General features: G+C 38.8%; 2 protein-coding genes across 10 annotated transcripts in view; one reads left to right on the top strand and one right to left on the bottom strand.

Annotated features, from left to right (window-relative positions):
* Window positions 1-9010, top strand: part of dnah7 (dynein, axonemal, heavy chain 7) — a 136795-nt gene extending 127785 nt beyond the window's left edge. Inside the window, exon 66 of the mRNA XM_088083000.1 lies at window positions 8762-9010. Coding sequence (XP_087939126.1) covers window positions 8762-8968 — 207 coding nt within the window. The 3' untranslated portion in view covers window positions 8969-9010. The remainder of the gene's footprint in view (window positions 1-8761) is intronic.
* A 2172-nt stretch (window positions 9011-11182) lies between these two features.
* Window positions 11183-21858, bottom strand: part of slc39a10 (solute carrier family 39 member 10) — a 221694-nt gene continuing 211018 nt past the window's right edge. For all 9 annotated transcript variants that reach the window (XM_088082990.1, XM_088082991.1, XM_088082999.1 and 6 more), the window contains 6 exons: window positions 21030-21191; window positions 20791-20899; window positions 20394-20702; window positions 18894-18974; window positions 14886-15076; window positions 11183-14736 (listed from right to left, as the gene is read on the bottom strand). In XM_088082990.1, coding sequence (XP_087939116.1) covers window positions 14584-14736; window positions 14886-15076; window positions 18894-18974; window positions 20394-20702; window positions 20791-20899; window positions 21030-21191 — 1005 coding nt within the window. In that variant the 3' untranslated portion in view covers window positions 11183-14583. The remainder of the gene's footprint in view (window positions 14737-14885; window positions 15077-18893; window positions 18975-20393; window positions 20703-20790; window positions 20900-21029; window positions 21192-21858) is intronic.

The raw sequence follows: 21858 nt of genomic DNA, 5'->3' as shown, positions 1-21858 counted from the left end.
CAAAAAAGCCATACTATAGCTCAGGAAAAACGGTCAAAAATGTGATCTCTCCAAATGTTAAAATAAGTGATGCTACAGCATGTGGAGGCAGTTTTTAGTATATACTGCCTAACAAACGGTCCAAAAAGTCAATATTTTGAGTGTTTTTTGCCAAATTACAACATAGTAAAAAAAGCCATACTATAGCTCAGGAAAAACGGTCAAAAAAGTGATCTCTCCAAATGTTAAAATAATCATTGTACAGCATGTGGAGGCAGTTTTTAGTATAATCTGCCGAAAAAACGGTCCAAAAAGTCAATATTTTGAGAATTTTAAGCGAAATTATAGTTTGGCAAAAAAGCCATACTATAGCTCAGGAAAAATGGTCAAAAAAGTGACCTCTCCGAATGTTAAAATAATCATTGTACAGTATGTTGAGGCAGATTATAATATAGTCTGCTGAAAAAACGGTCCAGAAAGTCAATATTTTGAGCGTTTTAGGCCAAAGTACAGTATGACAAAAAAAGCCATACTGTAGCTCAGGAAAAACGGTCAAAAAAGTGACCTCTCCAAATGTTAAAATAAGTCATGGTCCAGTTTGTTGAGGCAGTTTATAGTACAGTCTGCTGAAAAAACTGTCCAGAAAGTCAATATTTTGAGCGTTTTAGGCCAAAGTACAGTATGACAAAAAAAGCCATACTATAGCTCAGGAAAAACAGTCAAAAAAAGTAATCTCTCCAAATGATAAAATAAGCCTTAGTATAGCATGTTGAGGCATTTCATAGTATAGTCTGCTGAAAAAACTGTCCAAAAAAGCAATATTTTGAGTGTTTTTTGCCAAATTACAACATAGTAAAAAAAGCCATACTATAGCTCAGGAAAAATGGTCAAAAATGTGATCTCTCCAAATGTTAAAATAAGCCTTGGTATAGTATGTTGAGGCAGTTTATAGTACAGTCTGTTGAAAAAACGGTCCAGAAAGTCAATATTTTGACCATTTTAAGCCAAATTACAACATGGCAAAAAAAGCCATACTATAGCTCAGGAAAAATGGTCAAAAAAGTGATCTCTCCAAATGTTAAAATAAGTGATGCTACAGCATGTGGAGGCAGTTTTTAGTATAATCTGCCTAAAAAACGGTCCAAAAAGTCAGTATTTTGAGCGTTTTAAGCCAAATTACAACATGGCAAAAAAAGCCATACTATAGCTCAGGAAAATAGTCAAAAAAGTGATCTCTCCAAATGTTAAAATAATCATTGTACAGCATGTGGAGGCAGTTTACAGTACAGTCTGCTGAAAAAACGGTCCAGAAAGTCAATATTTTAAGCGTTTTAGGCCAAAGTACAGTATGACAAAAAAAGCCATACTATAGCTCAGGAAAAACGGTCAAAAAAGTGACCTCTCCAAATGTTAAAATAAGTGATGCTACAGCATGTTGAGGCAGATTTTAGTATATACTGCCTAACAAACGGTCCAAAAAGTCAATATTTTGAGCATTTTTAGCGAAATTATAGTTTGGCAAAAAAGCCATACTATAGCTCAGGAAAAACGATCAAAAATGTGATCTCTCCAAATGTTAAAATAAGCCTTGGTATAGTATGTTGAGGCAGTTTATAGTACAGTCTGCTGAAAAAACGGTCCAGAAAGTCAATATTTTGAGCGTTTTAGGCCAAAGTACAGTATGACAAAAAAGCCATACTATAGCTCAGGAAAAACGGTCAAAAAAGTGATCTCTCCAAATGTTAAAATAAGTCATGGTCCAGTTTGTTGAGGCAGTTTATAGTACAGTCTGCTGAAAAAACTGTCCAAAAAAGCAATATTTTGAGTGTTTTTTGCCAAATTACAACAAAGTAAAAAAAAAGCCATACTATAGCTCAGGAAAAACGGTCAAAAAAGTGATCTCTCCAAATGTTAAAATAATCATTGTACAGCATGTGGAGGCAGTTTATAGTACAGTCTGCTGAAAAAACGGTCCAGAAAGTCAATATTTTGAGCGTTTTAGGCCAAAGTACAGTATGACAAAAAAAGCCATACTATAGCTCAGGAAAAACGGTCAAAAAAGTGATCTCTCCAAATGTTAAAATAAGGTATCCTACAGTATGTTGAGGCAGTTTATAGTATAATCTGCCTAACAAACGGTCCAAAAAGTCAATATTTTGAGCATTTTAAGCGAAATTATAGTTTGGCAAAAAAGCCATACTATAGCTCAGGAAAAACGATCAAAAATGTGATCTCTCCAAATGTTAAAATAAGCCTTGGTATAGTATGTTGAGGCAGTTTATAGTACAGTCTGCTGAAAAAACTGTCCAAAAAAGCAATATTTTGAGTGTTTTTTGCAAATTTCAACAAAGTAAAAAAAGCCATACTATAGCTCAGGAAAAACGGTCAAAAAAGTGATCTCTCCAAATGTTAAAATAAGTGATGCTACAGCATGTTGAGGCAGTTTTTAGTATATACTGCCTAACAAACGGTCCAAAAAGTCAATATTTTGAGTGTTTTTTGCCAAATTACAACATAGTAAAAAAAGCCATACTATAGCTCAGGAAAAATGGTCAAAAAAGTGATCTCTTCAAATGTTAAAATAATCATTGTACAGCATGTGGAGGCAGTTTTTAGTATAATCTGCCGAAAAAACGGTCCAAAAAGTCAGTATTTTGAGCGTTTTAAGCGAAATTATAGTTTGGCAAAAAAGCCATACTATAGCTCAGGAAAAACGATCAAAAATGTGATCTCTCCAAATGTTAAAATAAGCCTTGGTATAGTTTGTTGAGGCAGTTTATAGTACAGTTTGTTGAAAAAACGGTCCAGAAAGTCAATATTTTGACTATTTTAAGCCAAATTACAACATGGCAAAAAAAGCCATACTATAGCTCAGGAAAAACGGTCAAAAAAGTGATCTCTCCAAATGTTAAAATAAGTCATGCTTCAGCATGTTGAGGCAGTTTTTAGTATAATCTGCCTAAAAAACGGTCCAAAAAGTCAGTATTTTGAGCGTTTTAGGCCAAAGTACAGTATGACAAAAAAAGCCATACTATAGCTCAGGGAAAACGGTCAAAAAAGTGACCTCTCCAAATGTTAAAATAAGTCATGGTCCAGTTTGTTGAGGCAGTTTATAGTACAGTCTGCTGAAAAAATGTCCAAAAAAGCAATATTTTGAGTGTTTTTTGCCAAATTACAACAAAGTAAAAAAAGCCATACTATAGCTCAGGAAAAACGGTCAAAAAAGTGATCTCTCCAAATGTTAAAATAATCATTGTACAGCATGTGGAGGCAGTTTATAGTACAGTCTGCTGAAAAAACGGTCCAGAAAGTCAATATTTTGAGCGTTTTAGGCCAAAGTACAGTATGACAAAAAAAGCCATACTATAGCTCAGGAAAATGGTCAAAAAAGTGATCTCTCCAAATGTTAAAATAAGCCTTAGTATAGCATGTTGAGGCATTTCATAGTATAGTCTGCTGAAAAAGCTGTCCAAAAAGTCAATATTTTGAGTGTTTTTTGCCAAATTACAACATAGTAAAAAAAGCCATACTATAGCTCAGGAAAAATGGTCAAAAAAGTGACCTCTCCAAATGTTAAAATAAGTCATGGTACAGTGTGTTGAGGCAGTTTATAGTTCAGTCTGCTGAAAAAACTGTCCAAAAAAGCAATATTTTGAGTGTTTTTTGCCAAATTACAACATAGTAAAAAAAGCCATACTATAGCTCAGGAAAAACGGTCAAAAAAGTGATCTCTCCAAATGTTAAAATAAGTGATCCTACAGTATGTTGAGGCAGTTTATAGTATAACCTGCTGAAGAAACGGTCCAGAAAGTCAATATTTTGACCATTTTAAGCCAAATTACAACATGGCAAAAAAAGCCATACTATAGCTCAGGAAAAACGGTCAAAAAAGTGATCTCTCCAAATGTTAAAATAAGGTATCCTACAGTATGTTGAGGCAGTTTATAGTATAATCTGCCTAAAAAACGGTCCAAAAAGTCAATATTTTGAGAATTTTAAACGAAATTATAGTTTGGCAAAAAAGCCATACTGGCCAAAAAAGTGATCTCTCCAAATGTTAAAATAATCATTGTACAGCATGTGGAGGCAGTTTACAGTACAGTCTGCTGAAAAAACGGTCCAGAAAGTCAATATTTTGAGCGTTTTAGGCCAAAGTACAGTATGACAAAAAAAGCCATACTATAGCTCAGGGTAAACGGTCAAAAAAGTGACCTCTCCAAATGTTAAAATAAGTGATGCTACAGCATGTGGAGGCAGTTTTTAGTATAATCTGCCTAAAAAACGGTCCAAAAAGTCAATAGTTTGAGCGTTTTAAGCCAAATTATAGTTTGGCAAAAAAGCCATACTATAGCTCAGGAAAAACGATCAAAAATGTGATCTCTCCAAATGTTAAAATAAGCCTTGGTATAGTATGTTGAGGCAGTTTATAGTACAGTCTGCTGAAAAAACGGTCCAGAAAGTCAATATTTTGAGCGTTTTAGGCCAAAGTACAGTATGACAAAAAAAGCCATACTATAGCTCAGGAAAAACGGTCAAAAAAGTGATCTCTCCAAATGTTAAAATAAGTCATGGTACAGTATGTTGAGGCAGTTTATAGTACAGTCTGCTGAAAAAACTGTCCAAAAAAAGAATATTTTGAGTGTTTTTTGCCAAATTACAACATAGTAAAAAAAAGCCATACTATAGCTCAGGAAAAATGGTCTAAAAAGTGATCTCTCCAAATGTTAAAATAATCATTGTACAGCATGTGGAGGCAGTTTATAGTATAGCCTGCTGAAGAAACGGTGCAGAAAGTCAATATTTTGAGCGTTTTAGGCCAAAGTACAGTATGACAAAAAAGCCATACTATAGCTCAGGAAAAACGGTCAAAAAGTGATCTCTCCAAATGTTAAAATAAGGTATCCTACAGTATGTTGAGGCAGTTTATAGTATAATCTGCCTAACAAACGGTCCAAAAAGTCAATATTTTGAGCATTTTAAGCGAAATTATAGTTTGGCAAAAAAGCCATACTATAGCTCAGGAAAAACGATCAAAAATGTGATCTCTCCAAATGTTAAAATAAGCCTTGGTATAGTATGTTGAGGCAGTTTATAGTACAGTCTGCTGAAAAAACTGTCCAAAAAAGCAATATTTTGAGTGTTTTTTGCAAATTTCAACAAAGTAAAAAAAGCCATACTATAGCTCAGGAAAATGGTCAAAAAGTGATCTCTCCAAATGTAAAAATAAGTGATGCTACAGCATTTTGAGGCAGTTTTTAGTATATACTGCCTAACAAACGGTCCAAAAAGTCGATATTTTGAGTGTTTTTTGCCAAATTACAACATAGTAAAAAAAGCCATACTATAGCTCAGGAAAAATGGTCAAAAAAGTGATCTCTTCAAATGTTAAAATAATCATTGTACAGCATGTGGAGGCAGTTTTTAGTATAATCTGCCGAAAAAACGGTCCAAAAAGTCAGTATTTTGAGCGTTTTAAGCGAAATTATAGTTTGGCAAAAAAGCCATACTATAGCTCAGGAAAAACGATCAAAAATGTGATCTCTCCAAATGTTAAAATAAGCCTTGGTATAGTTTGTTGAGGCAGTTTATAGTACAGTTTGTTGAAAAAACGGTCCAGAAAGTCAATATTTTGACTATTTTAAGCCAAATTACAACATGGCAAAAAAAGCCATACTATAGCTCAGGAAAATGGTCAAAAAGTGATCTCTCCAAATGTTAAAATAAGTCATGCTTCAGCATGTTGAGGCAGTTTTTAGTATAATCTGCTGAAAAAAACGGTCCAAAAAGTCAATATTTTGAGCGTTTTAGGCCAAAGTACAGTATGACAAAAAAAAGCCATACTATAGCTCAGGAAAAACGGTCAAAAAAGTGATCTCTCCAAATGTTAAAATAAGTCATGGTCCAGTTTGTTGAGGCAGTTTATAGTACAGTCTGCTGAAAAAATGTCCAAAAAAGCAATATTTTGAGTGTTTTTTGCCAAATTACAACAAAGTAAAAAAAGCCATACTATAGCTCAGGAAAAACAGTCAAAAAAGTGATCTCTCCAAATGTTAAAATAATCATTGTACAGCATGTGGAGGCAGTTTATAGTACAGTCTGCTGAAAAAACGGTCCAGAAAGTCAATATTTTGAGCGTTTTAGGCCAAAGTACAGTATGACAAAAAAGCCATGCTATAGCTCAGGAAAAATGCTACAAAAAGTGATCTCTCCAAATGTTAAAATAAGTCTTAGTATAGCATGTTGAGGCATTTCATAGTATAGCCTGCTGAAGAAACGGTCCAAAAAGTCAATATTTTGAGTGTTTTTTGCCAAATTACAACATAGTAAAAAAAGCCATACTATAGCTCAGGAAAAATGGTCAAAAAAGTGACCTCTCCAAATGTTAAAATAAGTCATGGTACAGTGTGTTGAGGCAGTTTATAGTTCAGTCTGCTGAAAAAACTGTCCAAAAAAGCAATATTTTGAGTGTTTTTTGCCAAATTACAACATAGTAAAAAAAGCCATACTATAGCTCAGGAAAAACGGTCAAAAAAGTGATCTCTCCAAATGTTAAAATAAGTGATTCTACAGTATGTTGAGGCAGTTTATAGTATAGCCTGCTGAAGAAACGGTGCAGAAAGTCAATATTTTGAGCGTTTTAGGCCAAAGTACAGTATGACAAAAAAAGCCATACTATAGCTCAGGAAAAACGGTCAAAAAAGTGATCTCTCCAAATGTTAAAATAAGTGATCCTACAGTATGTTGAGGCAGTTTTTAGTATAATCTGCCTAAAAAACGGTCCAAAAAGTCAATAGTTTGAGCGTTTTAAGCCAAATTTCAGTATGATGAAAAAAGCCATACTATAGCTCAGGAAAAACGGTCAAAAAAGTGATCTCTCCAAATGTTAAAATAAGTCTCTGTACAGTATTTTGAGGCAGTTTTAGTGTAGTCTGCTAAAGAAAAGGTCCAAAAAATTTGTATTTTAAGCGTTTTAAGCCAAATTACAACATGGCAGAAAAAGCCATGCTATAGCTCAGGAAAAATGCTACAAAAAGTGATCTCTCCAAATGTTAAAATAAGTCTTTGTACAGCATGTGGAGGCATTTTTAGTATATTCTGCTGAAAAAACGGTCCAGAAAGTCAATATTTTGAGTCAATTTTATTTTTTTATTTTTCTTGTTTTAATTATTTTTTATTTTATTTAATTTCATTAATTTTGTATATGTACGGTGACCTTAAGTGTATTGAACGTGCGCATAAATAAATGTATTATTATTACTACAGTTCATACATTTTCATCCTTTGAGAAGTCAAGAATTGGAATCTCCCATTTGAGGTGCAATTTTAGTTGAAAGGTTATAAGATACAGGTGCTTCTCATCATTTAAGAATTTAATTGCCTAGTTTGAATTGGTATGAGGGTTGAAAGTGGTGCATTCTAAACTGCCTAAAGTACAAATATGCAGAGAGAAATGAGACGCAAGTTTTCTACATTGCTAAGGTTTGAGGCTGCAGTTGTAGTGCAAATATTAAGCTCTAATGTAAAATTACTTGCAAGCGTAGGGCGGAAAACACTGCAGACAACCAGTCAAAAGAAAAATAGATCCTTGTTGCATAAGACATTGTTAGGTTAAGTTTGAGGGTGGAGGTGCGTTGATTCTGCGGGTGTCAAAAGAGAAGATAGATAGTATCTGTTCACGTATCAAATTATGAAAATGGGGCAGATTCCATCATTATTCAGCTTGTAAACTCCTATGAGCTGCATTTTTTTGTCTATCAGAACCCAATATTGCGAGTCTCAGAGGAGAAAGTGAACAACAACCACCATACTGTAGCTGGAGGATGTTCACAGCCGGGTTCTCTGGACCCGACGCTGAGCAGCAGCTTCAGCACTTCTATTTTTTTTTACATTGTGCCTGCAGGAGGCCTCGTTCCTTTGCTCTCTCATCCTTTTATTAATTAACAGAGCTTGATATGGTATATGAAAGCAGACTGACAGAGTGATGGAACACAGTGCCAGTGGCAGAGAGCGAGGATTGATCAAGTTTTCCTGTTTTTTTTTTTTGTTTTTTTTTTTTTTTATTTAATTTTCCCTCTGTTCTGTCTTCCTCACAATGCATTCAGTGATTATGAATAATGCACAAGACTGACTTTTTTAATATTCAGACATTTCAGGGCAAGTTATTAACGGAATCAGTTTTTGACAAGAGCGGAACTTAATTAAAAATGTGTTTATTATATGTGGGGGGAAAAATCACAACAGAGGCTGCCGTGGCTGGCTTTGAAATGCAAATCTTCACAGAGGCGCCCGTTATGGAACCAGATGAGTACTTTTCTGGCTGCAACTCAAACTGTTTTTGTTTTTCTTTTTTTTTTTTAAAGACGTTTTTTTGAGTGGCCCAGTTTATCCCTTTTGCATAACCAAGACTTCTTAACAGCCCAGGGGGGACTCTTCCTTGTTAATGCTATTGTTTTATAAGTTTATGTCCCAAAAGTTCCAATTTGTTAATATTTCGGATAACAAATGGAGATGCCGGTTAGTTTCCACCGTTTTTCATGTTCCGACCTTTGAACAGTAAACATAATCTGATCTTTTTTGTTTCTGTGACATGAAAAAGACTTAAATTTGTTGTTTGTCCACCAGTCAAATGGTTTGAGTGCAAAAAAAGCCCGTAAATGTCAGTGACCATTTGCTAAAGTAGCTAGCTCAAGTAGGCAAATGTGGCAGCCACAACTTAAATGTCAAAATCCAATCATTTGACCCTGTCTGCCCCTCTGTGTCCTCGTTCCTGTCTTTCTGTCAGATGTGGCTGAAGCCCGTCAAACGGCAGGACATTCCCCAGAGGATGTGCTACGTGGCGCCGGTTTACAAGACCAGTGAGCGGCGTGGCACCCTGTCTACAACCGGCCACTCTACCAATTATGTCATCGCCATGACGCTCAACTCTAATGTGCCTGCTGAACACTGGATCAGACGCGGAGTAGCACTGCTCTGCCAGCTCAGCTCTTAGTCTCTCTTTGTCTCACACTGACGTGTCATTAAAAAAAGAATGAAAACGAAACACACGGCTTCTCTTTTGTGCAGTACATTAAAATCTAAATGAATATAATAGTAACAGGTAATAATTAGGTTACAATGACTACTAGTTGTTTGTAATGGAGTACTGTTTCAAAAACGTCTGTTCTGTTTTTACTGCCTTGAAAGAAAACTGACTATTATGGATTACAGTATGTAGTGCCAAAGGTGGCTGAGCCTTTGCATGTCTATTTACCTTAAAGAAATACTACACCCACATTCTATATATGTATATATATATATATATATATATATATATATATATATATACACACATATATAAAAACATTTCTCACATGTATACATTGTGAACAAAAAATTCAAAAACCCAGAAAATTCTTAATGAATCACGAGAGTCACGTAAAACACAGCAAATCTATCACAGCAGCCATCCAAAGCATCATATTAACAATAATTGTGACTTACATAGCCTTTGTAGGGAGGGGAGGGGAACAGCAGAACAGCGTCACGATCCCAGGAGCAGACTGCTTTCTCATCGGTTTGCTTTGATGTGGAGGTGCCTGAGAGGAGATATTACAAAGTAAATGAACTTTTAAAGCAATGAAAGTCAAATATACATGTCCCAGTCACAGAGAGAAGTCGACACTTGTGCGGCAAAGATGTGTGTCTTCCTGTTGGGACACTGTTTGATGTTCAACCACGGTAAAGGCTAATAAAACAAACAAAACAAAACTCATCCAGCTATTAGTGCCAGCCTCAAACACTATTATAAAAAAGGAAAAGCTCAATTTTTCCGTAAAGTTGGAGATAGTAACTGTTAGCTAGCTACCACATACTGCAAGCTAACATCAGCTAATAACCTGTACAACATTGCTGTTCATTCATGGAAACAAACAAGGATTTGTGAAGCAAATGTCTTCTAGCTGTCACAGTGTACAGACTGCAGCTCGTAGCATTAACTTACAATCGCTTCAGAAAGCTTGAACTTACCCTGTGGAGGGACAAAATAGCTGCGACTGGTGTCACCGGCTCCAGCTGTAGGCAGCGCCTAACTGCATCTCTGCGGAGTTAACACTGACCACATCAACGCCGTCAACTTCATTCCCATCAAACTGAATTGTTAAGCCCTGAAATTTTAACACTCCGATTTTTGTTGCGTATCAGAACATCCATTTACAAACTCTCACAACTCGAGGAGTAGACTCCGAATCTTTTGTATCGCGTATGCTCAGTACTTCACAAACACATGCATTTTCACTGAAAACCTTGGTGTGTAAAACATCTCTGTGTCGACAACATCATACACAGAAGTATATATACACACTCACACACACATACACACAGTGAAAAAAGCGAGACTTTGTAATGAAGGAAAGCACTAACATAAGAGCACTCATTAAAACCAGAAACGGAGGAAACGCCACCATGAATGAAAACCTGTAGATAGAATGATGAAAACAAATACACAAATAAATAAAATATCAGTAACAATACATATGTATACAAATACATATGTGAAAAATACTAAGATGATATACCATCTAGTAAAACATTAAAATGTATAAATAGTCAATAAGTAAATAAATAGGTACAGTTCAAATCAAAGCCAGACTAAAAGGGTAGCTCTTGAGTTTCCAACTTCTGCTCTAAACAGAAAAGTTTAAAAATTCACGAGTTTGGAAAGTACTTACTGTTTAACTGGATAAAAAATATTATACTGCATGAGTTGTGTGAGAGTTTGTAAACGGACATTTTGGTACGGTTTTACTGATGTTAAACGTGGACCACCTTCACTGCAATTCATCACGAATCTTCTCAGTTTTTGGATTTTTCGTACACCGTGGTTACATGTAAGAAAATTTGAGTTTTTTGAGTAAAACGGGAAGAGTAATTGATATACAAATAATCATTTTGTGGGTGAAGTATTCCTTTAAGTATTACAGCATTGCGATGATTCAGTTGATTGTAGATATACAGTAGCTAGCCTATGGACATTGGTATTTGAAGATACAGTAATACTTCCAAACATTACAGCAGAACATTACGGATATCTGATTTCACCACGTCACACCGTGTTTCAGCGTGATTGTTGACGGCAGAAGCGAGGGGCAGAAAAATGCATTACGATTGTTGTGGGTTTGCAGCGGCACACAGGTTGTCTCTGCAACAATATGCTAGAACCATCAGAGAGCTTTTCAGGGTTTATTTTCTCTTCGTATTGGGGAGAATGCACAGACAGGCAAACAGCAAGGATGTCACACTTTGCATTTGATATTCAGATTACTTAACAAACATACAGACAACAAAGCAAAAATGAGAACAATCATGGACTGTCATTTAACAGACAATTTGTTGCCTAATAAACAGTGAAGAAACGTGTTCTCTGGGGCGTAGTGTCGAAAGTGTTACTGACTCTTATCCCACACTTGACAGTAGAGTTTTGAATTAAACATACAGGATCTAAAGGGAGAAGTGATGTTTCAAAAAAAAGGATCCCTTTTCTTTTAAAATAAAAAAAAACGCAATCAAAATGAATATTGTAGGAACAACCAAATAAATGTGGAATAAGCTGAGATTTTAGAGATTAAAATATGAACTTTACTTGATGTTAAAATGGAAAGCACATTTGGGTCCTGTTGAACCTCAGATGAAATAATAAAATGCCTGTAAAAAGAACAGCTGCACTACGCCCCAAAGAATCCCTCCTGATCTTCACACACACAATTTAAAAAGTAACAAAGGTTTTCAATAGTTTAACTCTGTAGTACAAAGGCCGAGAAAAAAAAAGTACACTCAACACAACGTCTGTACCGTTTCACTCATGCTTCATGCATGATTCAGTCGCATCAATAACACGAGTTCAATGTGACTGACGATGATTTACAGCAAGCTGAGACGTACCATGATGGATGTCACATAGTGACAGGATAAATGAAGCCACACACGATATCTGTGTGCTCCAGCAGCTGAAGCTAGGCGAGCTAGCTTAGCATGTGAGCCGCAGAACAGCCAATGGAATGTCGGGGGGGCGGAGGGAGGGCGCGGTGTCAAGCACCAGCCACTGAGGATCCACACTGGGGCCGGTTTTTGGCACGGTCAGCAGAGTGACGATAACGCACACCCTCGCAAACATCGAGGGGAAAGCTTGTATAAACAATCAAAAAAATTATATTAATCTTTGCCTTCATGGTTTGATAACTTGAGTTATAAGTGCAGGGAACGCCGTCACACTGTCATGATGCAAAAACACCGTCTTCTGCTCACTCCGATTGTCAGGGAATTTCCTCGACAGAAGTACTTTTAAAACTATTATTTAGCAGCAACCAAAGTTAGCTTTTGGCTGCTCTGCTACTGACACTATAATAAAGTCCTCATGTATTTACAGTACATCAAAACAAATCTGCATTTGTGTGACATCTCTTCATCCTACTGTCATTAAATGTCCACTGCAGGGTGGTCCGACCGGACGCAGCACCATTTAGGCACCCTAAATAAATCTAGTAAACTACAACACTTTTTTTTTTTTTTTTAACTGGATTCACATTTGAAGCTACTGATTCTTATAAAGAAAGATATAATAAAAAGGCCTAATGAGGATATGTCTTCTCTGGCTACAGATTGTCAAACCTTTAACCCTTTGAAACCTGGATCATCATCAATTTGTTTTGCGCAGCGTTCTGACGCATTAAGAGTATTTCTGATGAATTTGATTTCTGATGAATTTTTGATTTTTGAATTTCAAAAACATGGGAAAAAAAGCAATGAGCAACTAAAAAGGGAAATGTCCTGCAAAGTAAATGTCCTGATTTTTTTTTAAAAAGCTAGGAAAAAATGCTGAGAAAACTAAATTTCTAATTATCAGAATTACATACACATGTATGTATATTTAAGATTATGTTACAGAGTTATTATTTTTTAAAGACTTTTTTTAAAGGTCATCTGCTTGATTTTGTTTTTTTCATTTTTTGTGCTAAGTTTCTGGTCATTTCTTTGAATTTTTCTCTAATTGGATACAAATTTCTATTTTTTTTAAACATTACTGTGCAAAAGTCTTCGGTTATTTTATAATCATCATAAATATTTATTTTTCAGTAGTCTCTTTACTAACATACATCCACAACATTCAGGAAATATATTTTAAAAATCCAAATGCTTTGAAATGAAACAACATAACCGCGCTAAAGTTTTAAGTATTTAGTGTGACTCTCTCCACTCAGCATGTCTCGGTCTCTTTTTGGCAGACAATCTGAGATTTACAACACTATTCTTCTGGTGTGTTTACACCAGGCTGCATTCAACACACATCCAACGCTCTGTATTGACTGTTTGATCTACCTTTGTTATGGTTGTACGATTCCATGTTTCACACTACATATTGACTTCAGTCCCAAGAAGCAATTTTGTTCTGACTTTTTTGTTGTTTTAATACATTTTACATGTTCTCTGTATTTCTTAGTCTCTTTATCAAGGTACAGAAAAGTACCTTGATAAAGAGACTAAGAAATAAGCATATATGTCCTTGTCCATATATATCCTCACTATAACTTTACTCTCTTTCTTTCCTCTTTAAGTGTCTCATTGCATTCTTCCAATGAAAAAAAAAATGAATCAAGCCAATTTGCACAGGTTTCAAAGGGTTAAAAAGAAAGAACAACTAGTTTCTAAAAAGAGAGTCTTAAATGCTCATTGCAAAGGTTTGGCAGCTGTGTTAGCTATGAACTACAAAGGTTTAATAATCCCAAACATCAGATTAGACAATAAAACGACTCTGACATGACAAACGGAAAGTTGCAGCGAAAAAACATCAACACTGAGCCATTTCGACGACCTCCAACGCAAAGTCGGGAAACACTTTTCTGTTTTGACACTGCAGCTTAAGGCTGTCAACACTTGTTGAAGGTGAAGCGACATGAGCTAAGGGGTTTATTCCAGATGTAGTCGGCGGCTAAACTGAGCGTCGCTGCTGCGGAGCCGCTCCAGTGGCCAGGGCTTGGCACAGAGAGACACGGAGATGTTTGATACACAGCATGATGACATCGGAAGCCGATGATGGATGGCGGGTAGAAAACACACTCCAGATGTATAAGACATGGATGATGGGACACAACACAGAGTGGATATGAGACGGGGGGGGGGGGTTAGACGACAACACGCTAACAACAGGTGATGATGCATAGGCGGTGAGCTGCTGGGCCATGGCAGCTGCCTCTCTGCGGGGTCGCGCTCCCCTGCGCCGCCACAGCACTTTTATAAAGGCCATTCAGAGCGGAGGAGATGTTTCTGGTCGCTGTGCGGCCTCGCTCTTCCTTCACTTGGCCTTTTTTTTTGTTGTTTTGCTTCACAGGGAGCTGACAGATTGAGGCTGACAGTGGAGAGGTAATGGAGGAGCAGAGTGTAAACACCACTGGCAGAGTCATGAGATATGCATTAAGCTACCGCCGCATGTTTGGAATGGAGGCACTGGCCATGAACGAGACCCACACTGCATGCAAGACTGAGCCGTTACATTGCAAACAAAGCATGTTAAGGCCAAGAAGAACAATACTGATACATCCAGATCTCCCCCCTTCTCTCTCTCTCTCTCCACGACTAAAAGCCAAAATCGAAAACGATGCGGTCTTCAAAGATGGCGATGAGCAGCATGATGCCGAACCCGGTGAGCATGCCCAGGTTCTGCAGGATAAAGTGTCCCAGCTGGCAGCGCTTGTGGTCCTCGCTGTCCCCGTGAAGCATTTCTGGCAGCTATGAAAGAGACAAAGTTTGGATCAGACTGGAATTAGCACTGCAGATCAGGAGGCGACGGAGGCTGACTGCCCGCGTGGGAGAGGAGGCAAAGTTAGACTGATGTTGTTAGGAGGGAGACAATTATCGAGTGCGGCGTGCCAACTTACCATATCCACCAGGGCCACGTAGAGGAACATGCCAGCCGTGATGGCGAAGATCCAGCTGGTGACACTGTGTGTGTACTGGCCCACGGCCGTGCCGATCAGCATGCCAACGTAGGCCATGAGGGCGGACAGCACATTGTAGACGATGGCCTGCTTCACCGACATCCCCGCTTTCAGCAGCACGGCGAAGTCACCTGTCAGCCAGGAGAGACACATTTAAACACCATTAACCCTTTACAACCTGGGTCTACATCCATTGTCTTGTGCTGGGTTCAGATGCCTTTCAAAAGAAGTTAAATCTTTGAACGCTGAGCTTGGTTTGATTTATTTTGGGGGAAAAAAGCAATGGACAACTTGGCAAGAAATGTCCCACAAATGGTTAGCAATTAGTACATTTCGGAAATTATTGTTTAACAACAGCTAGGGAAAAATGGCCATTCAACTTTATTTATAATCATCACAGTTATGTTTTTAAAAAATTAAGTTTTTGTATTATTATTTCTTAAGTTTTTGTTTTTCAGGTCCGTTCTTTGGCTTTTGTTTTCACTTTCCTTTTATTTTTGCAAATTGTTTGGTAATTTTCATGATTTTCTTAAACTTTCCTTTTTTTTGCTAATTTAAAAAAATGTCTGTCTTTTTTTGTCTCTTTTTTTGCAATTTTCTTTATATATATATATATATATATATATATATATATATATATATATATATATATATATATATATATATATATATTTAAACCTTTTCTAGCTTTTTGGCTTTTCAGACTTTCCTTTCTGTTTTTTTTCCTTCAATTTGCTCAGGGTTCAAAGGGTTAAAGAAAATTCCCATGCACCCATCTCATTTTCTGACACGTATCCCAACAACTTCAGCGCCATGGATGATTCGGCTTGTTTTTAAGTTGTTTATGAAAGGTAAAAGTAACAGTGACAGCAGTGTGTCCGATTTCTGTTTACGCTTTGCAAAGTGAAGATGTGTATAAACCCCTCGGTGAATAGCTCAGCGCGTGTCATGCCGTGTTTCCTTTTATTCTCTCAGTCTGTTCTGCCGTCGGTGATGAGGTGAACTTGTTCAAAGTGAACTCCCTCCATACATCTGCCGCCGCTCTCTGTGTCGGAGCAGGTGGAAAACAGACCAGGAGCGGCTGCTTTCGAAGAAATATGTCTTTAACTCTCTTCTGATGCACTTATGATTACACATGCACGCCGTAGCCTCTCTACCCTCTTCAATCATTGCCGGGCCAAAAGCGGGAAGAGGCCCAAGTCTCAGCGGAAACGCCCTGGATTTGGAGAGAGATGAATACTGAGAAGGGGGTGGCCTACATTTCCTGCGCCATGTAACAAGCGGCCTCTTTTCCTTGCTAATTACCTCAATGAATATATTACCACTCTGCTCTCATCCATCAATCAAACCGGCAGAAAAGAAGGGGGAGAAGTTAAAGAGAGACCGTCTGCACACCTCACTTCAATGGCCCTCTTTTTTTTCCCTCTTCAACTGGCGTTTCCTGCCTTCCCGGTTCCAATGCGTCCGACAGTCAGACACGCCTGCCGCCACCTCATCTGCCGCAATTAACACACCCATCACTGCCAATTAGCTTCACTCTGGGTGGTTAAAGAACCCTCATAATCATCATCTTTGCCATCCAGCTGCCAGGCGGGGGACGGCTTTTGTGTTCAGGAGGAGCTGAGAGGTGCACTTGTCAAACTGCTGGGTTTGTCTGACAAGCGGCCCTACAGGGGCCAAGGCACGACGGCAAAGTGCGCCTGAGGAACGGCAGCCGAATCAACAGGAAATGTGAAACAGCACAGGGAGGGAATGATCTCGAAAAAATCTTCACGTGCCGCTTGAGATGGCGCTCGTGCGGCAGTCGACCATCTGGAAACTCTGGAAACCGCGTATAGAGATGAAAATGTTGGACCAGAGTCAAAGCACTTAGCCATCTTGTTCTTTATGAGCCTGAAGCCTCACAGATGAAGCACATAAATGCAGATTTTTTTCAGCACTTCAAGGGAGAGATCTTTTGAAGTTGGGTTCTATGAGGTACTTATCCACAGTCAGTGTATCACCACAGTCAATGTCAGTCGGCACGGCCCCAGTTTGGAGAAGCAGGCTGGGGTGCCACCACAGAAGCTAAGCAGTGTACTGCTGTGGAGGGAGCCGCAGCAAAACCCATTTTAGACAGCTAAAAAATCAGTCAGAATATTTTCACCGCTTTACGTTGCCGTCAGATAGCAATTTTGGACCTGGCAATGAAGCCATAATATCACTCTCTACAATATGAGACTTCATTAAGAAAAACAGCAGGGGGTCCCCCACACATCTCCAGGTCATTTTCTTGTCATCTTTTACTTTTTTTGCAATTTAAAAGTTTACTCTGTGCATAAATAGATGTCAAGCACATGGAAAGTGAAACTGTTCAGTCTACTGGGTTAAAAGTTCAAAGTCACTCGCAGTAGTTAAGAGGAGCCTCTCATCCATTGATCTGATCAGCTCTGAACAGATCGACAGATAGGAGTGCATTTGAAAATTCACCTAGCGATCCACAAACTGCTGCTGAGGAAATGAAAAACTTATGTAGAGCCCCGCCTGTGCTGCATTAATGGACCCACAAAAACATCAGAATTTAGAGAGGGGGCACCGAATGACACCACACATTCAAAAGACAAAAAAAGACCATTTGCATCATTGTTTCTGTTGTATGACCTTGGTGTTTTAAAGGGTTAGTTTGGATTCAATAACTGTAACAATAATTATAAAAACGTTAACAATAATAATAATGTTTTTGACAATTTTCTGGCAATTTTCCCTCTATATCTCTTTTTAGCCAAGGTTATTATCTTTTATCATCTTTTATTTTTTTCCATATTTTGCAGAAGATCTCATGCCAAGTTGCTATCTGCCTGTATTACCCATGCTCTTGAAAAAAAAAGAAAAAAAATCAAAACAAATTTATCATGTTTCAAAGGTTTAGATGCTTGTAAAGGGCATCCAAATGCAGCACAAAAAAAGCAGGGATGATCCAGGTTTCAAAGGGTTTAAGTACCTCATTCAACACCACTTAAAAAGATTTGAAATATTCCTTTAAAAAAACTAAATGCTACAGATCACAGACTTTAAAGCAGGTTTTTGCAGCCTGTTTGTGGTCAACCTCCCCTCATCACGTAGATGCTTTCAACAGAGGCAGATTTTCCTCATTTTCCCCCAAACAGAAAAAAAAAGCAGGACAGGATGCTGCTAGTGAACACAAGGGGGAGCAGGCAGACAAACGTGGGCCGTTATTCGTAATTGACACTGCTCTATTCATCAAGCACACAAACGAGGCATGGAAACGGCACCAGGACACGACACATCATTAGTACTGATCTGCAGTGGATGGCCCCATTGTCTGTCTTTTTCACCCCGCTCTCGCCACCTCTTCCTCACACTATAAACAAACAGGCGGAGGAGAGCACTGTGGAGTAAAAAGAGAAAAAAAAAAACGCTCCAAACAAAAATGTCTAGTGTTGCTGAGTCAAACTGAATCAAATGGGTCCTCGGAGAGAACAGATTTGAATGCAAATGAACGCACCGGCAGCTGTACCATCTTTGAGCCTGACTGTATTGAACAATGTGTGCCAGGCGCCGTACATCATCTCCGCTGACAGACACGTTGACGAGCCATTTCGCCGCTGTCAGACAAAAAGCTATTAATTGGGGAAAAAAATGACTTTTTTTCTGGAATGAGGAGAAGAGTGATGATTATTGACACCGCCAGGTTTTTAACAAGTTCCAAGGGAGCGAGGGTTGTGCGACTTCCTCGGATTAAGGTTTCAGTCCGAGTTAAGAGAAAACGCAGTTTGCATGAGGCAGTGATTCAGACACTGGTTATCATTATGTGAGCTAACTGCGAGGCCTTCACAATACAGCTTTGTTCCAATTGTTGGGGAAATGAAGTGTGAAGTGTCAAGTGCGTAATGAGAAAATGACTTGTTTTGTTTTGTTTGGCACTTTCTTTTGTTGCACTCCACTTACCGAGTTCATGAGGTAATTCATGGCAGAAAACAGCCACTGATGTGCTGATGCCTCCTGTCAGGTTCGCACTGAACGCTGCGCCTGTAAACACAAGTTCAGGAACATGTAAGCAAGGAAACTCCTGTTTGCGATTGTGCTGAAATATTGATACCACTCTCATGTCACGTCATTGGTTTGATTTCTGGTGACATGGTGAGGGGGCATTAAGCAACTTCACAAGACTTGGCCCAAAAAATAGCAAGAAATTAGTATAAAGGAACATGAAAATTACCTGAAAATAAGCAATAAAAGGAGAAGCTAAGACAAAAGTAAAAAAAATGCCTCCACCCCACACGCACGCACGCACACACGCACGCACGCACACACAAAAACATGCAAAACTATATATGTATTTTTTTAATAGTAAATATATAATTCTAATGAAATAAAAATAGTGTTGTGGACATTTTTCTCCTTTTTTAAAATATTTTTTTCAATAATTTGTCACCTCTTTTTCAAACTAATTGACAGCCAGTGCCAGCTGGGAAGCAGTCTATGCTTTAGGGCGCGGCTACATTGTGATTTCCAGTGGCTGACCTGTCAGGCAGGATATAGGCAGGTATTCAAGTCGGTTTTGCTTCGAATAAATGTGGTCATTTCCTGTTTAAAAAAACCAAGGTGGGAGTGATTAAGATGGCAAACTCAAGGCTTCAAACTGGTGGTCCGGTGAAGTCACGTTTACTAAATCCCCTTTATTTATGCAGTCTATGGTCTGTCCATCAAAAGTGAAGCCTGAGCCAGTGGCCAGTTAGCTTAGCATAATGACTGGAAACAGGGGCAAACAGCTAGCCTCGGCCAAACAGAAGAACTTCCTGGAGTCTCTCTCCTAAAAACAAAGTCATCTTGAGAGCGGCACATATAGTTACTTTAAGATCCCAGGAAAAGCACTAGGTTTTGAAGCCAATTTTGCGTTGATGCCAAACTTCGAACGACACTGTCAAAGACATGACTGTGAATCAGTAGATTTATTTTTTTGAGTGTCACAAACCCCCGCAAAATAACTTGCTTCGCTATCAAGATTTGATGTAGTCTGTCTGATAACATTTCTAAAGTCTGGAAGAGCGGCATGTCTGAAACATTTTATAGCCATTCATTAGCGGAGGGTTAACTGGGAGTTAGCCGCTTGGCTGTCTTAAGTCTCTAGTGTGCTTGCTCTATAGGCTCCACGATGCGGAAGAGTCAGGTGATTTAATAGTGCAGAAATCGAGCTTTTTTGGCGCCATGTGCCAGCGAGCAACTTCAGTAAGAGTATATGGGGCAGTGCCTCCCATGCTGCATCCAGTGGTCTTTATATATCCATGAGTTTACCACATGCACTCTCAATACAGCAGTTTCTAAGGGCCACCAAATGCAGCTAAAAGCTCTGGAAAAATTAAGGTAAGGGACCATAAGCTGAGAATTTTTGTCAAATATCTGTGGACACAGTGCTGATAAAATACAAAAACAGAACATCCTACTGACCTATAGCCAGGCCGTCACTGAAGTTATGCATGCCGTCGCCCATGATGACCATCCAGGCAATGCTGGCTATACCGGCGTCCTTCATCTCCTGGTCTGAGTGGCAGTTCCCACCGTGCGAGTGGCCGTGACCGTGCGAGTGTCCGTGCTTCTTGATCTTGCGTCCGTTCTCTTTGGTGGGTGACGGGTGATCTCGATGGGGGATTGCGGGCGCCAGCGGCGTCTTGTTGGTGGGAGAGTCGGGCGTCTGTAGCTCTGTGAGCTGCGTGTCATTGTGACCGTTGTCGCAGGAGATGGCGGAGGTGTCGGGGTCTGGAGGACACAGGTGATGTTACAGAGACAGAGCCTGTGGCAGAGGCGAACAAAGAGCTGTAAAGACCGCATGAGTGAACATCCTCACCTTCACTGAGTGGCTTCAGGTGCAGCCACTCTGCATCTGAGCGCCGATTTAACTTGTGATCTGACAACTTCCTGCCAATCTTGCCCTCCTGGCTCGCTTTCTTCATGGCCTGTGAGCAGACACAATTTGATGCATCAGTACACGTCTGTATCAAGAGCAAACAAACTAAAGGGACACAGTAGACAAAAGCGTCTGCCTCTTAGAATTACGTGTCCACAGCGGGGTCAGATTCATCTTACCGCGTGGTCTTTATAGTGCTTAAACATGCCAATGCAGTGTTCGATGATGAAGAGGAGGTAGATGCCGGCCAGCGCCGTCAGGCCCTTCCATACTCCATCAAAGGCCGTTACAAGATCAGTGTCATGACTCCCGGGCACGCTGTGGTCGTGCTGCCCTTGAGACTGCAGACGGGAAGAGGAACAGAGAATGAGTGAGAGACGGACAGGAGCGAGGGAGGAGGATCACACATTCATCAGTACAGAGATTTCATTTCCAAGAGTCACAGATCGAATCCCTGATGCCTTTTACTGCCGAGACAAAGACAAGAATAAGCAGAGGATGGCTGATGATCACTCAAACACGCTGTGTGACTGTGAAGACACTGATGGACTCAGTGTGTCAGACGTGTGCTGAAAACTGGTCAGAGGAAGAGGAACTTTAAGGTTTCAGTATTACTGGAAAGTGACTGTGACTCCCACATGAAAAGTGTGAGACTTGCAGAAAATATTTGACCAGTGTTCAGTTATATTGATCAATTAGTCAGTCAGAATTCCCGGTGACATAATTTTGCTCATATTCTCACAATTAACCCTTTGAAACCTGAGTAGGCATGTCTTTCTAAAACATGGGTACAAGGTAATGAGCAACGAAAGAAGAAATGACCCAAACATCAGCAAGAAATCCAAAAAAGTACAAGAAAACTGCCTGAAAATTAGTGGGAAAAAAATAATAAAAAAAAAAAATTCCCTGAAAATCACTGGAAAAAAATGAAAAAGAAAACACAAAAGTCAATAACCTGGAAAAAGTGATTAGAAATTGTAATAATGTTATAACATAGTTTTAAATAAA

This window comes from Plectropomus leopardus, chromosome 10 (genome assembly GCF_026936395.1).
Source record: "Plectropomus leopardus strain MGB_pleo_1.0 chromosome 10, ASM2693639v1, whole genome shotgun sequence".
NCBI lineage: Eukaryota > Metazoa > Chordata > Actinopteri > Perciformes > Serranidae > Plectropomus > Plectropomus leopardus.
Note: the sequence above shows the minus strand (reverse complement) of the source record. Positions and strands in the feature narration are given on the sequence as shown.